Source organism: Rattus norvegicus, chromosome 3 (genome assembly GCF_036323735.1).
Source record: "Rattus norvegicus strain BN/NHsdMcwi chromosome 3, GRCr8, whole genome shotgun sequence".
NCBI classification, from domain to species: domain Eukaryota; kingdom Metazoa; phylum Chordata; class Mammalia; order Rodentia; family Muridae; genus Rattus; species Rattus norvegicus.
The window spans coordinates 175045296-175061916 of NC_086021.1; the positions used below are offsets into that span (position 1 = coordinate 175045296).

A 16621-nucleotide genomic window follows, 5' to 3' on the forward strand; every position below is an offset into this window, starting at 1 on the left:
GGGGTTCGCATTCACAAACAGATCCTGCCTTCCCAAACCTGTAGGAGCCATTTTAATTTGAGCTTCTAAAGGACAAACACTTTGCCCTCAAGTCTCCTTTCAGCCCAAGAAGTTACGCAAAGGCAGAGAGAGGCAAACCAGGAGGCTGGTGATTAGCCACTGGGTCTGCAGAGGGCCTCAAGAAACTGAGTTCGTAACTTCCATTTACAGCCGGGAGATAAGTTAAGAAGAAAAGAGTACCAGAACTTGTGTGAGGCTGAGGCACTGTTTCAAGAACACCATACCCCATCTGCGTCTGACTGGGAGACGCCAGCCCCCCTCACAGACTGCCCAGTTGATAATCTAGTCCGTCTCTCTTTACTAAGTGAAGCTTTTTCAACTGGTGTCAAAGGTTCAGTAGCTTGAACACTAAAAGAAAAGTCTGTGAGAGTCTGTGAAGCTTGGCCTAGGATGGTCACTGCGCACAGAGGCAGCACCTCCATGCTGCCTGGCTGGGTCTCAAAGCAGGAAATACATGTGGTGAGCTTCCAGGTGGGCCCTGAAGGTTAGGGTTTTAAAATTCTAGCTACAGCCTCAAAAGTGGAGCTAACGCAAAGCCAGCATGCACAGAGAGGTGTGGACCAGACTTTGGGAGGGGGGGAGGCTGTATCTGGCAGCCAGTGAGTCCTAAACCAAGCCTCGTTTGGAAGTGAATAGGCCTCTGTACTAGATGCAAACACCCGTAAAACTTACACACATGAAAACACAAGTCGCACAAGCAGGCCCAGGCCCCATGTGTAGGGCTCTGGAACCCTTAAGAACAAACAGCTTTTGCTCACAGTTCACAAACAGATCACCTACCCAAGAGTTCAGGAGAGCCAAACACAATTCAAGGTCTAGCTGCAAGTCACAACGAACCCAGTAATTCCCCACCCACCCCCCCCAGCTGAGGGTAAACAGGAAGTGAGGTCTTTAATCCTAACTGCAGATCAGAAGGAACAACAGTGGATTCAAGCCATCACCTCAACTCAGGACACTCTCTAGAAACCACCACTCCCCTCCCACCTTACCACAGACCCCAGAGGTTCACCAAACTCTTGGTACACGCTCGCAGAGGAGGTGGACTGCTTTACTTACCCAACACACGTTCAAGCAACCGTCTCACTTTTCCCCAGTTAGGAGGAGAGGGCAGGCTGGCAGATTTGGGACTTGATCAAAAAGGAAATTTTTCTTTTTTTTTTTTTTTTGTAAAACAGTTACATGGTATTATTAAAAACACGCACCACCACCACCACCACCACCACCACCACAACACAACCCAGCAACTAGATATGGGATGTTGTCATGGGCCTCAGGTATGATCCACATCCTCTATACTGGATCAGAGGACAGAAGATGATATAATGTTTTAAAAGGGAGGGGGGACAGGGGGACAAGGATAAAAGAAACATTAGCCCATGGAAAATCATGCAAGAGTACAAAACTAAAGGAGTCAGAGTCCTCACAGATCTTCCCCCCCCCCCTTGCAGGATGTTATTCAAAATCTCTCCCCATCCCCACTCCCACCCCACCCCACCTCCCCAGGCACCATGCCTACTCTAAAAACTCCCTCAGAGGTTAGGAAACACTTTCAGAACCATTTGCTGGCTGTAGGCTGACTTGAAGAACACTCTGTACCAAGCTAAGTCAGGGGGGAGAGAGAAAGGCTGAACAATGTTGTTGCAAGTGCAAAGCTCTGGAGAGGAAGAGAACAGTCCACACAACACCACCCACCTAGGCCCAGGAGCCAGCTTGGCTCCCTGGGTTTTTGCTCAGGCCTGGGTTCTGTTGCAAACACGCATCCTCTCTTGTCAGAACTTAGCCCAGCCTTTCCCAGAACCTCTCTGGAGATGCAGGCTTGCTTGCCCTGATTATCTGCCACAGGCAGTCCTGAACTGTGCTGGGGAGAAGACCTTCTGGCTTACCTTCCATTTTCTTCCCCCAGCAGGCATGTGACATACAACAGACAACAGTGCAGGGGAGAGGACTGCTCAGAGAGAGAGGGAGAGAGGGGTAGAGGAAGGAAGGGAAAATAAAATAAAAGAAAAGAAGGGGGAATGATAGCTTCTCTTGGCATACCAGGATCTAGCTTCAAACTATTCCAGAAATTCTTTGTCCTGGTCAGAATAAAGGTGTTCCAGGCCCTCACCAGTCTGTAAAATCAAGCTATGGCTAATGGCTACTTAGCCATGTGACCCAAAAAGGAAAAAAAAAATCTCTCTAAACAGTCCCAAGTTAACCTAAGTGCTCTGGGGGGGTGAGTGTGGCAGAGCCAGGCTACAGAGAAATCACACTGCTACTCCACGACTCGGATGACTCAGAGGGAGGGGTAAAAGATGGTTAAAAAGCCGAGCTTACCTCTGTGGATGCATTGTTAACTGTGTAATGTCAATACTTATAAAACATGGAGGACAGGCTCCTAGTTCTCACAGAAAAAGGGTTTGGCACTTCGGCTGATGATCTGGCCGCCTAATAAAAGCTCATCCCCGATTGGCTGGCCCGGCAAATCGGAGTGTAAAGCCGCCGCCGATTGGCTGAAACACTTCCTGAGCGATTATCTTTGTGAGGCTCGGGTGAGCAAGAGCCATCCTGTGCATAGAAAAAGACAGGCTAAGCTAGGCCTTTTGCAGGAAGAAAAACTTGGGAAAGGGGCCTCCACAAGCACTTCTCCCACCCCCTGGCTAGATTCCCCAGTCCAGGCAAACCCGTGCAGCCAGCCTGACCTGCTCCAGCCAAGCCTGAGGCCAGCATGCCACTGGAAAGAGCCCTTTTGGGGTGGGCTGGACGACTCATCCACACCTGCCCCCACACAGAAGTCCTTTTCTAAGGAGGCAAGCAGGCCGTTTTATAGAACAAGCCAGCTTGAGTGGGTCTCAAAGGAGAAAGTCGAGCTAAGGGGTGGAGAGCCCCAGGGAGACAGGAGCAATAGGGACAAGGCCAGACGCAGGCCTCTGAGGGGGTGAGGGGGGGAACAGGCAGCCCAAGGGAGGCCCCCAACAAATCATCAAGGGGTGCCCAGGTTCCTGAGAGCTGAGAGGCGCCGCTGCTGTGGGGAGGAGTGGTCAAGTTTGCCTAGTCATGGTCAAAGTGCCTGTTGGAAAGGGCAGGCCCACAGAGCCATTTGCAAAGCTGGGAGACCTATAACCTCACACCACCCCCCTCAGCCAGTCCTCAAAGAAAAAACCAAAAAGCTCTCTGTCAAGATGACAAGGGGGGGGGGGGACCCTCTCCAGGCTTACCCTAAGAAAAGCCAAATGCGTTGCTAGCAGGCCACATGCCTCCATCTAAGACTTCCCTTCCCAGCTCCCTCCCCCACCGATGAGGCCTGCTAAACCTGTCAGTTAAACAAAAATCTGACTTCCGTATTAGTCTGTGATGCCTTCAGCTTCCTGCCTGTTAACCCTCTCTCGGACTCTGGGCCTTGCTGGGAAAAACTAGGCCCTGAGATTGCAGAAAAGGCCTGTGGAAAAATACCAGCTGCAGCTCTCTCCGGGCAGATGCAGAAAGAGAGAGGGAGCTAGCTAACTGCTGTCTCGCCTCTGCTTCCCGAGGAGGCGTGGACCTTCTGAATCCAGGGCATACAAGCAGTGCCTCTCAGTCTGTGAAGCCATTTAAATCCAGAGGGACAGAGAAAGATGTCAAACCGGGCCAGGAAACAAGAAGCTCCATTATAGTCAGGCCTACACACCCACAGGTTGGCACTTTCTGCCACAATCGCCCCTGTATGTGTGTTCTGGGGGGAAGCTGGGCCCTGTTTGGTGGGCAGACAAATCCCCTGGGCTTCGTAAGGGTTCCTGCTTCAATTTATTTCCACAGAGAGCGACTTCTTTGCGTCCCCTAGGGCAGATGGAACGGCGATTTCACACACGCAGCCTCACACTGGCAATCCCCCTTACTCCCTCCATCTCTGGCTCTGCTCCCCAGTAAAATATTAACTAGTTTCTCAGACCTGCTTAGAATTCTACCTGGTGGTGGTGCTGGGTGGGAGATCAGAGATCAGTGCCTTGTTTCTTTCCTAAAAGCTACCATTTCTAGAAAAGGCACGGAGAAGAATTAAAGACTGTCCAAGACTCTCTCCTATTCTTTAGTTGTTTTTTTTTAAACAACATCCTTAATGAACAAGTTTTTTTTTAAAAACCTGACACTAAATAAACACCTTTCTTCAGGGGCCAGGAGTTGATGCAGCCAGATACCAGGAGGTGGACCCAGAAGCAATAAAGTCCCCCTCAGCTACTGAAATTAGGACTCATTCCTGCCTCCCCCTGCGTTTCCTCAAAGGAACTGAGGAGCTGAGCTGAGCTGATCGCTTGCTCTCCCTGCCCCCCAAGGACAACAGATGCCCAGCAGGCCAGCAACCACTCTCTCACCCTGGCTGGGGGAGACCTGCTCTCAGGCTCTAGGCCCGCCAAGAATCTTAGCACACACTACTGCAGGGCAAACCCAGCCTCTGGAAAGGATTTTATTGTTTTAACCAGCAGAGAGGCGAAGCAGCGAAGACATCTCCAGAGCCACTAGGCCTGACAAAGGCACTCAGGACAGCAGGCCTGGCTTTACCTTTTACTGGGGAGGGAAACCTTCCTGGGACAAAATGGGGGAACCAGAGGCCTGATCCTGGCACCCTCTCCTCTCCCTCCCATTCATGTGGCTTTGGACTCTGCCATCTGAAATACCGCTTTCGGTGTGGGGGGATGGGGAGGGCAACAACACAGGGAGTTGCTGGTGGGTCTCAAGGACACCTAACTTCACAACTGGACGAGAGAACACATACACAGCAGGGGAGTGCATGGATACTCCCAGAAGACACAGCCTGTTGTGTAAGCACACACACACTCGCTCACGCACCCCCTCCCTTCTCCCTCCCTCCCTCCCTCTCTCTCTCCTCTGATCACTTGAACTGTTTTCTAGGGCAAAGAGCAGGAAGCTGCCGGCATGTGCTGGTGACCTATTGGGGCAGCTTTGTTTGAGGAATGCTGCTGTCACTCAGGCTCGTCTGAGGTTATCTGGGAAATGTAACTGGGCTAGAGACAGAGACAAAGGTAGGCTGCAGGCCGGGATTCTGGGAAGAACGCAGATTGAGAAGGAAGGCGGAGGTCCGCCTACCAACCAAGGCTGATCTGGTGCTTAATGGAATGTGGCCGACTGGTGAGAAACAAGGCTGCTTCTCAAAGACCGTGTGTGCTCAGGGGCCGCGTCTGTGCTGCTCAGAGACTAAGTTCGTCAGGGCAGGGATTGGTTACACCTTGAACTGGGCCCAGAAAAGCGATGGGCACTGCTCAAGGTCACACAGCTAGCCTTGGGATCTGACTTCCACCCACCCCCCCCCACCCCCCGGCAGTAACCCTGAATTGCTCTGGCCTCTGGAGAAAGCCACCCGAGAGAGGCCAGATTGAGGCCGATTCCTCCCAGCAGCAATGTAGAGCCCTTTATCATTCTCCTAAGCAATCCACCCTTAGGTGGGCTTTGCAGTGAGGCAGAGCTGGGAGACATAGCATCTCCCCCACCAATGCAGCCTTCCATTACAGATGAGGCCGGAGAAGCCCCCTTTCCTGTCCAAACCCCCTGCTAGATTGCCACCTCAAACGTTGCTTTTTATAATTCTTAAAATCTGTGCACCCCGACAGATGCAATTTTTGCCCCCCCCCCCCCCGCAATGGAAATGACAAATGGAGACTTCTGGGCTGTCACAAACAGAGAGGAGCTGGGTGCTGACATCCAGAAAATAGAAACCAAAAGATACAGTAAAAACACGACAGGATGCGCCCCCCCCCCTCACTGCCCGGAATTTTGAGACCCAGAATGAACACTGTACTGAGGTTGGGAGTCCGAGGCAACTGGATCGAAGGAAGGGGGGAAAAAAACCTACCCATGATGCTTTGCACAGAAAAGCAGACACAGGCCTAAACAAGTAGGCTCCTCAATGACATTAATAAGTAATGAGCTAATAAAATTACATTAAAACATGTCTCTTTTGCTAGGCCTGGTGGTACAGGCCTGTAATCCCTGCTACTGTGCATTGGAGTAAGGGGTTGTGTTAGGAGGAGGGAAGGTCCAAGGCTAGCCTTGAGCTTCTTGCAGGGTGAGATCAAGGCCAGCCTGGACAACCTAGTGAGACCTTGTCTCAGAATAAAACATAAGAAGCTTAGTATGCATGTAGCTCGGTTCTGTGGCTCTCACAAGGTCAGAATCTGGCTCTCCCGGAAGCCATGCAGGGTCAAGACGCCTAGCCTAGGAGGAAGGGCTGGTCCAGCTTCCCTCCCGCTGCTCCTCAGCTTAGCAGAAGCCAGGCCTCCCTGAGATGGTTCTCAAAGCCTTTGGCCAGCAGCCAGGTGGCAGCAGGAGAGGCCTCTGCAAGCTGCATCCCAAGATAGCTTAGGCAGCGACTGGGAAACAGGCGCCCTGGACTTATCTGCCTCAGGCAAGTGAGCCGGCAGCAGGCTTCTGGTCTGACTTGAAATGAGGAGGATGGAGGCAGGGACGGGGGTTTCTACTTGGCTAATTAGACCCAGAGCCAACCTGGGGGACAGTGACAGCAGGGCCCACCTTTAAGGACAGAACTGACAGCATCCTGTTACAGCCACAAAGAGGCAGACAAAACTTGTGCCTCCTTAGGACAAGATGTCTGCCCTGGGAGAGGAGTGTGTACATGCGCATGTGTATGTACACGAGAGACAGACAGACAGACAGACAGAGACAGAGACAGAGCAAGCGCATGATTTTACTTCTTTCTAGAAAGGCTGGCAGAATTAGATCTGTGGCAAGAGGGAAAACAGGAAGGGTTGGGGCAAAGGGCAGGTGGTAAGATGAACAGCCTGTGCCTCATCAGACAGATGGCCTACAGCACAGGGCGTGTGTGTGTGTGTGTGTGTGTGTGTGTGTGTGTGTGTGTGTGTGTGTGTGAGACACAGGGTCAAAGCAAAGTCAGAAGGAAGGCGATTCAGTGTTACCCAAACCTGCTTTTCTGAAGTCCCTGTTGCTTTATTGTTTGCCTCTCCCTCCCACTAGACCACGGAGGAAAGTGTTTGCCTCCCAAAAGACATGTGGTAATCTCTGAAAAGGTTCTGGATTGCCACGGCTAGGAGCTGGATGTTCCAGGAATCTAATAAAGAGTCTAGGGATAGATACTGTGTCACAGCCTGTACTGCATAGGACAGCGCAGCAGCCAGCGTCGGTGTCAGCAGGACAAAAGCTGGGAGTCCAGTGCTTATCTCGATGCTTCTCTCCGAGTCCTTCACCCAGTGCTGGGCCTGGATTATTAAAGCTCAATAAGCCATCATCTAACTACAAAGTTACAACTAAACAGGACCAGGAATGGTAAACACATACCTCTAACCCGGAAATTAGAAGAGGCATACTTTTGTGAGTTCTAGGCTACACTGGTCTATATAGCAAGTTCCAGGACAGCTAGGACTACATAAAGAGACCCTGTCCCTTAGATAGATAGATAGATAGATAGATAGATAGATAGATAGATAGATAGATAGATAGATAGATAGACAGACTGACTGATAGCCACGATCTCCTACCAAAACCTTTGCCCCTGTCCTTGCAGATGCTGAGAACACACCACACTCAACCCAGAATATCAACAATCCTCGCCCACTCTGTCCCTCCTCAAAATTCAACCAGGATTGCCACCAAAGAGCAAAAGCTCAAGTCTTAGAGCTGACTGCCCATCCCCACCAGCTCTGTTCCGGCCCCGGTGCCCACCCTCAGCTCCTTCGGTGCCTCACTCGGCTCTGCACACCCATCTGTCCGGTCCACCTGCTAGCACATCCGGCCCCTCCTCTGGCCCTTGCACTTGGTCTCCAGCTCTGCTCTGTAAACCCCGCCCCCAAGTCCATCTCTCTGCTTCCGCGACCCGACCTGACCCGACCCGCTGAACGCTAAGCCTCCTCTGCTCCTCAACATGTCTGGCTGCTCCTTCTGGCTTCAGAAAGGACTCCTCTCAAATCCTGGTGTGCATGGCTGTAATTCCTTCATTCAAGGAGGCTGAATCCAAGGCCAGCCTGGGCTACATAGCAAGCCCTCAGTGGTTGGTACAGCCCGCGGGCTCCACCATCAGTCAGCAAAAATAAAAAGGACGGATTCCCCGCAGACAGATCAAGGTCTGCCTCTCCCCCCCCCCAGCTCAGCCAGGGCCCCATTTCTCCTGCGTGGTTCATCTTTTCCTTTCTTCCCCACATCAAGAGGCAGAACGGCGCAGTGGTTGAACGTGCGGCTGACTGACGAGTGTGAATCCCGGCCGCTCCACTCCCCAGCTGCAAGGCCTTGCTGGAGGTCCACAATCCTCCGGGCCTAGACTTTCTCGTCTACACAAGGGAGCAGCCATAACCCCCACCCAAACTCACTGTAGACACCATGCCAGCCCACGTCCAGTTTCCGAGCCTGTTTGGCTCAACCTCTTTTTTCTTTTCTTTCTTTTGTGATAGGGTTTCTCTCTCTGTAGCCTTAGTTATCCTGGAACTCACACTGTAGACCAGGCTGGCCTTGAACTCAGAGGTCTACTTGCTGAAATGAAAGTGTGCCCCGCCCCCACTCAATCTCAAAGCTTCCATCCCCACCAGCAAGGGGGCTCAGCAGGTAAAGGTCTTTGCAGGAAACCTGACAACCTTCTTTCTGTTCCCAGGATCACATGATGGAAAGGGAAAACAGATTCATAAAAGCTGACCTACAGCTGGAGAGATGGCTCCGCAGTTAAGAGCGCTGACTGCTCTTCCAGAGGTCCTGAGTTCAAATCCCAGCAACCATATGGTGGCTCACAGTCATCCATGATGGGACCCGATGCCCTCTCCTAGTGTGTCTGAAAACAGTGTACTCATATACATAAAATAAATAATTCTCTTTAAAAAAAGCTGTCCGGGGGTTGGGGATTTAGCTCAGTGGTAGAGCGCTTGCCTAGCGCAAGGCCCTGGGTTCGGTCCCCAGCTCCAGAAAAAAAAAAAAAAGAAAGAAAGCACAAAAAAAAAAAAGCTGTCCTCTGCACACATGTGCACACATGCATAAACGTAAACACACGCACTTAAAAAATATTAAAATCGGGGCTAAAGAGAAGACTCAGCAGTTAAGAGCACTGGTTGTTCTTCTAGAGGACCCAGGTTCAATTCCCAGCACCCACATGGCAGCTCAAAACCTCTGTAACTCCAATACCACGGTATCCAACACCTTCACATGAGAAAAGACATTCAGACAAAACACCAATGCACATAAAATAAAAATAAAATTTTTTTAAAATAATAAAATAAAAAAAAATAATAAAATCATACCAAAAAAATTCACTTTTATTATATGAATGTCTCAAGAGACACTAGCACCTAAGGATGATCAGCTACCAAGGCTGGTGGCCTGAATGTGAACTCCCAGGACCCGAGTGGTGTATGGAGAGAAGCACACTGGCTCCTTTAGGCCTCTAGGTGTGTAAGCATTGGCATATATGGCCCCAAACACATTTACACAAAAATAAGTGATAAAATATAGTTTTTTAAACGTTTTAATTTACTGGAAGCTGATGAGGCGGGTCAGTGGGTCACTTGCTGCAGAGATGCGGGTCAGTGGGTCACCTGCCATCAAGCCTGCCGAGCTAAGTTCAATCCTCAGGACCTACATGGTGGAAAGCAAGAGTGGACTCCTGTAAGCTATCCAGTTCTCTACGATGCACACATAAAGGCTCTCACGCTCACCATGTAAAGAAAGATGCAGTTTGAAATCTGCTGTGGGAGGAGAGAAAGGGAAAGAACTGAAATAGCCAGTTTTGGAGGCTGAGACAGTAGGATCACAAGTTCAAGGCCAGCCAGAACTTAATGAATAAATGATTTAATTTATGCAACATTGGGGCAGTTTATGACATTGGCAAAAGGATGGACAACTGTTCGATGTGTGTCCTGTCTAGTTTACACCCACCAGATTACTTGTGCCCAGTCTCCCAATCCCTTGTGCTAGGGATAAACCTTGCACTTGCTGGGCCAGAACTCTAACATTGAGAGAGAGAGAGACAGAGACACAGAGAGAGAGAGACAGAGACAGAGAGAGACTCTGACGGTGTCTGCCCAGTGTGTGTGAGATATAACCCAGTGTATGTATGATGTAGTCCAGTGTGTGTGTGTGTCTGTGTGATATAGCCGTGTGTGTGTGTGTGTGTGTGTGTGTGTGTGTGTGTGAGAGAGAGAGAGAGAGAGAGAGCCCAGTGTAGCTCTACATGCCCAACTTTTTTGCTTCCTGAGAGGGGGCTTACTTTGTAACCCAAGATGGTTCCGAATTCTCCACACTCTTGCTTCCGCCTCACAATTCCAGGCTGCATCAGCCACTGGGGCGTCAGCGGTCCTCAGCCGTTTTTGAGTAAGTTGTAGGAAACAGGATAATGGGAATGAACCTTGTCCTCGGAGACACAAACTCGGCCCCACAGGATGGAGAAGATGAGAGAGTTCTGCGTCTACTATCACCCCATTTCAGCGTCCCATGTGAGCCAAGCTTATCACCCCATTTCAGCGTCCCAAGCTTTGGACCAGAAGCAGAACCTCCCAAACTTCCCCACTGTTATCCTTAGATTTGAGACCCTGTCTCTCTACAAGGCCCTGGTCGTCCTGGAACTTACTATGCAAACCAAGCTGGCCTCCAACTCACAGAGCTCTATCTCTGCCTGCCTCTGCCTCCTGAGTGCTGGGATTAAGAGGGAGATGCCTATCTCTCATTCGCATTCAACTTCAACATCCAAATGACTGAGCCCAGGAATCAACCTAACCAGATCCAACCTCCCTCTGCAGGTCTCAGACATTGGACACTGGCGACTTTCCCTCCAGAAGGGCAGCCCTGAAGCTCTACAACCTCACTGTTCTCACCACCCCAGCCTCTCTCTACCCATGTGCTTGTGGCCCTTCCTTCCTGCTATCTCTCTGCACTCATGTAAGCAGGCTATGGAGTCGGCCTGCTTGGAAGGAGTAGGCCCAGTTCCCCTCTTTACTGCCAGGGGGGAGGCCAGCCTGGGCTCCACAGTGAGGTAGAGATTGTAGACCCTGCCCACAGTTACTGGCAGGTGAGTAGGTGCTCATTAGATGTGAGGCTTGTTTTCCTCTCTCCTTAAAACCTCGCGGTGTAGCCTGGCAGGTGGTGGTACATTCCTTTAATCCCAGCACTTGGGAGGCAGAAGCAGATGGGTGAGTTTGAGGCCAACCTGGTCTATAGAGAGAGTTCCAGGACAGCCCCAGGGCTACACAGAGAAACTCGGTCTCAATAACAAAACAAAACAAAAACAGACAAGCAAACCATTTCATGTAACAATTTCACTGGGAGCCAGAGAAGATTCTAACTGCCCACGTCTAGCTGCTCCCCTCCAGTGTATGCACAGCCTCAGAGAGGCACAGCAAGCCCCAGCCTGTTTAGCGCCAGGCCTACTGCTCTCTGTCCCTTTCACTTGGAAGTAGAAATCAACGTACAAGCTAAAACATCAAATGGAGGCAGACCAATGTAAGGGACTGGGGCAGAGATATGACAAGGGCGCCCGAGTGAGGGTGGGGGGTGGGGAGCGGCGGTGCAGATGGGGGAAGGGAGTGGGGGTGGGTGTCTGCCTCAGAAAGCTAGGACTGTTTCTAAGCTCAGGAGCTGAAAATAGTCATGGAAACACATACAAAAGCCTAAGGCCGCCCTGAGCTTGGCAGCTTCTCTGTCAGTCAGTGAGCGAGGTTCTAAGGGCATCGTGATCACTATGTTGGCCATCCATCCATCCATCCATGACTCAAAGTATCCCAGAACATTCCTTCCTTCCCTTCCCACACTCTCCGGCACATCCAGTCTATAGTCATCCCCCATTCTACTGCCAATGAAAATCCCACGAAGGATAAATAAAAGGCTGGGGGCTGGGGCTCAGAATGGGAGCACTCACCCAGCTCCTGCAGAGGTCCTACCCACAGCACTACATAAGCAGATGCAGTGTTAAGTGCTTGTAATCCCAGCACTTAGGAGATGGATGGGGAGGGAGGGGATCAGGTATTCAAAGTCATCCTGCCAACACTTTTGAGTTCAAGGCTAGCCTGGGCTGCATAAGAGCCTACCAAAGAAGGAAGAAAAAGACGAAGGGGAAAGGAGAGGGAAGAGGAGGGGGAGGGGAAGAGGAAGGGAAAGGAGAGGGAAGGGAGGGGGAGGGGAGGGGAAAGGAGAGGGAGGAGGGGAAAGGAGAGGGAGGAGAGGGGGAAGGGAAAGGAGAGGGAGGAGAGGGGGAAGGGAAAGGAGAGGGGGGAGGGGGAGGGGAAAGGAAAGGGAAGGGAGGGGGAGGAGAGGGGAAAGGAGAGGGAGGAGAGGGGGAGAGGAAAGGAGAGGGAGGGGGGGGAAGGGGAGGGGAAAGGGGGGAAGGGGAAAAGAGAGGGAGGGGAGGAAAAAGGAGAGGGGAGGGGGAGGGGAGGGGAGGGAAGGGGGAGGGAGAGAGGGAACCGAACATGAGGTAGACATGGGAACTAAATTTTTCCACAGGCCTGGCCCTGGTTCTTTCTGCCCAGCTGGAGAATTCCAAATAAAGTCCTTGAGTCATATGCACAAGTATCATAGAGTTGTCTGGACCATGAGACAGATACCAGAAAGCAATCATCTCTCTGCTCCAAGCCAAGCATGGAGATGGGATCCAAGATCCAACAGAGTCACTTCCCTACAGTTAGTTCCCTAAGCTCCCATGAACAGATGACACCCTCAGTAAGCCCCACCCCCACCCCACCCTTGCTTCCTCTGATGCCAGCCCCTCTTTCCTGCTTCTCAACTTCCAAGGAGCCAAATGAGACTTCTATGCCCAGAGATGCCACCAGGCTGGGTTCCCCTGTCCTCTCTGGGTTCTTCCGGTGAACAAAAACCCAGAGCTCCAATCCTGGGAGCCTTTCCTACCCGTTTCCCACCTGAAGGACTCCCTGGTTCCAGAAACCTATGGTGTCAAACACATGGCCTTGGCCGGTGCCATTTCTCAAATTGCCTGGTTACTGGGGTCTGGGAATGAGCACATCACACCAGTTCCCTCCTGCCTGCCAAGCAGGAGCTCTGGTCCAATATCCCCACGGACTCACTGCTCCAAACTCTACCCTGCTTCTTTAACCCTCAGCCTCCAAGGCAAGCCTCGGATTCCTGTGTTCCACCCGCTGCATGGCTTCCGTAGGTCCCAGTGCCCTGCTCCCCCAGAGAGCCACCTGTCCCTTCAACCAGCTAATCTGTACCCCCTCAATCTCCTTTAAGGCACCTGGGGCCACAGCAGATCCCAGGAATGAGGCAGGCAAGCGGCCACAGGGATCCTACCCACAAGGTGACAGGTCACCTGCCTGCTCAAAACTCCTAGGCAACCAGGCTAGATGGTACTTCCGGTTCGGTTCCTTGGGAAGTGAAGGCAAAAGGATGATATCTGGAAGGCCTGGCCTTCAGAGTAAGATCCTGTCTCAAAACAGAACCAGGGCTCAGAGCTAGGTGCCGCAGCGCAGCGCGGCGCGGCGCGGCGCGGCGCGGCACGGCGCACACCTGTGATCCCTTCCCTCCCAGACTGGAGGAAGGAGGAGCAGTTCAATGATCCGAGGCTGCAGGAGTTCAAGGACCGTCTGAGCTGCGTGAGACGGTCTCAGGGCTGGAGAAACCCAATCCACTTGTAATAATTTTGGGCTGCCGTTGTGTGTCCGTGGGAGGCAGAGTCAGATGACCCCATAGCATCTAAGATATTCCCGAGAGAGAGGAGAGACGGCCCGGCAAAAGAAAGTACTTGCTGCTCTCAGAGGTTCGCAGCACCCATGTGATGCTCTCCTTTTAGGAGATTTTACGCCGACTCGTCCCCAGCTCTACGTTCAGCTGGCCAGCACCTTCTGCACCTTCCTGTCTCCTTACTAGGCTCTCAGGCCTCCCAGGAGGAACCCCACTTTAGGCCTGAGTATCCTCTGTGCCCTCTCAGGGCCACTCTCACGACTTGGGTTCCAGCTTCCCGAGACAGCTGCAGACATTTACTTCTAGAACCCAGCATTCTCTCCGCACTTATTTTGAATCTGTCCAAAAACAAGGACTTCATATCTCCTCTGGCCTTGTCCCCAGTGCTGGCACAGGCCTGGGGCATAGTAATCAATCAATAAATACTTGTCTATGAACAAACAGACTCCTTTTTTTTTTTTAAAGATTTATTATAGAGTACACTGTAGCTGTCCTCAGACGCACCAGAAGAGGGAATCAGATCTCATTACAGATGGTTGTGAGCCATCATGTGGTTGCTGGGATTTGAACTCAGGACCTCTGGAAGAGCAGTCAGTGCTCTTAACCGCTGAGCCATCTCTCCAGCCCAAACAGACTCCTTTTGAACAAAGTTTTCATGAGTGATGTCTGTCCAGTAGGTCAAACATGGTACTCTCTGGCTCAGAGGTGACTGTGAACCATATAATCTCTCTCATACATCGACTACCTCTCCCTGACCTGCTTGTCAATGCAGTCACTCCAGCTACACCGGGCTTTTTTGAGGTCCCCAACACGGACCTACCTACAGTCTAATGCAATTAGTTCCCATCCCATCCAAAGTTTTCATCTGAAGCTTCTGCTTCAGCTCTAGGGCCAAAGGCCACCTCCTCCGGGCAGCCCTCTGGGATCACATCACAGACAGTTTTATTTTCTTCCCAGTGCTTAGCAACTTTAAAATTTTTCCTCTGGGTTTGCTCTCTGGGGCAGGAACTTGGTCATTCACAAAAACTACTATATGCCTGGAGTGTCCCACACACCAGGAGTTTCAAAGTCTGTTGATCCAAGTAAATACACAAAAATCTCTTAAGAGTTCTCTTGTCGGCGAATACGGTGACTTACTGTGGTTTGCTCCGTACTGAGGCAACTCTCTGGGCTTTACTTCTTCCCAAGCCAAGCGTGTTGTCATAACAACACTACCATCCTCTTTCCCCTTAAAGTCGCTACTGAAGGCTTACCAAGTACCAATCGTCCTTTTAGTTTGGTTGTTTTTTGTTTTGTTTTGAGACTGGGTTTCTCTGTGTAGCCCTAGTCGTCCTGGAACTCACTCTGTAGATTAAGCTAGCCTAGAATCAGAGATTCACCTGCCTCTGCCTCCTGGGTGCTGGGCTTAATAAAGGTGTGCGTCATCACACCTGTAGTGAGGTATTTCTTTTTTGAACTATGTATTCCAAACTAGTCTAGATCCACAAACCCTTCTCCCTCAACCTCTCAAGGATTGGAATTTCACCACAAATGGTTCTTTATTTATTTATATTTTTTGTTGTGTACATGTTTTGTGTTTGTGAGTGTGTCTCTCTGTGTGTGCACATGTATGTGTGTGTGCACGTGTGCCTGTGCGTGTGTGTTCTCCCTTATGTGGAGACCAAAGGACAATTTGCCATAGTCAGTGCTCTCTACCACGGGTGCCCTGGGATTGAACTCAGGTTATCAGGCTTGCCAGCGAGCACCTTTACCCACTAAGCCATCTCACCAACCCTTATTTTTTTTTTTTTAACAGTGTAGCCTAGGCGGTTCACTGTCTCCCCGCCTCCGTTCTGCCACCCTAAGCCTCCTAAGTGCTCGGATTAACATGCACATTTTGCATATGAATGATCCTAACCCACCGGTGAGGCCGGTTTTACTATCTCAGAACGCAAGTGGGTGACAGCAGGGACCGAGATTAAGGACTTTATCTACCAGCAAAAGGAGGGCACTTCGCCCAATAGCGGAGCCGCTCGCTTAGCATGCTCCAGGCCCTGCGTTCAATCACTACTAGCACCAGGGTGTGAAAAAGACATTTATAAGAAAAATGCAGAGGAAAGCCCTCTCCGCCTCTAAAACTCCAAGAAACAGATCCTATGGGAAGAGGACCCAAAGTCACGTGCAGGAGGCCATCAGGAACCAAGCAACACCAAACACACACCAACGACAAAATGGAGACCACGGCGAGCAACTTGATCACAAATCCGAGCAAGTCGATCACAAATCAGAGCCGTTCCCACCCAACTCCCCCAAGCACATCCATGTCCCCTACACCCAGTTATGCAAGCCCCCAATCATGACCCTTGATCTCGGCTCCAAGACCGCCAGTCCCCAGCCCTCCCTGTGACACGTACCTTCCCGACATCTTCAACCCCTGGCTCCTGCGACTGCGTAGCTCCATGGGCAGAGCAACACCCGCCCTAAGGCCTTAGCTATCTGTTCTCTGGGTAGGAGGGAGCAGCCTCCCATCAGCCTCCAGGCCCTGACTCTTCCCATCCCCCACACCCTCCAGCTACTGGGAGCTTTTGAAATTTCAATTCTGACCAGGTCACTTCCCCGTCCCCACCCCCTATCTCCAAAACCCCTAAAAGGTCTCCCTTTGTTCTCAGGCGACCGTCTCAAATTCTTCTTCCAGCCTTTGGAGGCCTGCAAGATTGCCTCTTCCACTTAAGCGCCTAGCTCTGAGCTCAGAGCAACCTGGAAGGCTCTGGAGCTGGGCTGTCTGGATTCAGAGCTCTCCTGGAACTAACTTCTCTGGCCTTGTGAATTAGGAGGCAAGAGCACCCACCTTCCAGACCGCTGACTGCATTACGTTTCTCCGTAGCAAGGTGCTCCCGTAGCGAAGCCCCAGGAGCTTCTGTCTACCAACACAAATTCCTAACTTCAGGGCTGTCCCCCTCAGTCAATCTGACTG

At 51.3% G+C, this 16621-nt stretch overlaps 1 protein-coding gene across 17 annotated transcripts in view; it reads right to left on the reverse strand.

The window, feature by feature from the left end:
• Positions 1-16087, reverse strand: part of Zmynd8 (zinc finger, MYND-type containing 8) — a 113221-nt gene extending 97134 nt beyond the window's left edge. For 11 of the 17 annotated variants that reach the window (XM_006235571.5, XM_063283407.1, XM_006235567.5 and 8 more), the window contains exons 1-2: positions 3258-3522; positions 2377-2607 (exon numbers count right to left, since the gene is read on the reverse strand). In XM_006235571.5, the coding sequence (XP_006235633.1) occupies positions 2377-2390 (14 nt within the window). In that variant the 5' untranslated portion in view covers positions 2391-2607; positions 3258-3522. Of the gene's footprint in view, positions 1-1116; positions 1533-2376; positions 2608-2741; positions 2879-3257; positions 3523-16061 lie in introns of those variants that run through there. The other 6 variants (XM_063283406.1, XM_063283402.1, XM_063283410.1 and 3 more) reach the window with 4 other exon arrangements.
• Between the last annotated feature and the right edge of the window lie 534 nt (positions 16088-16621).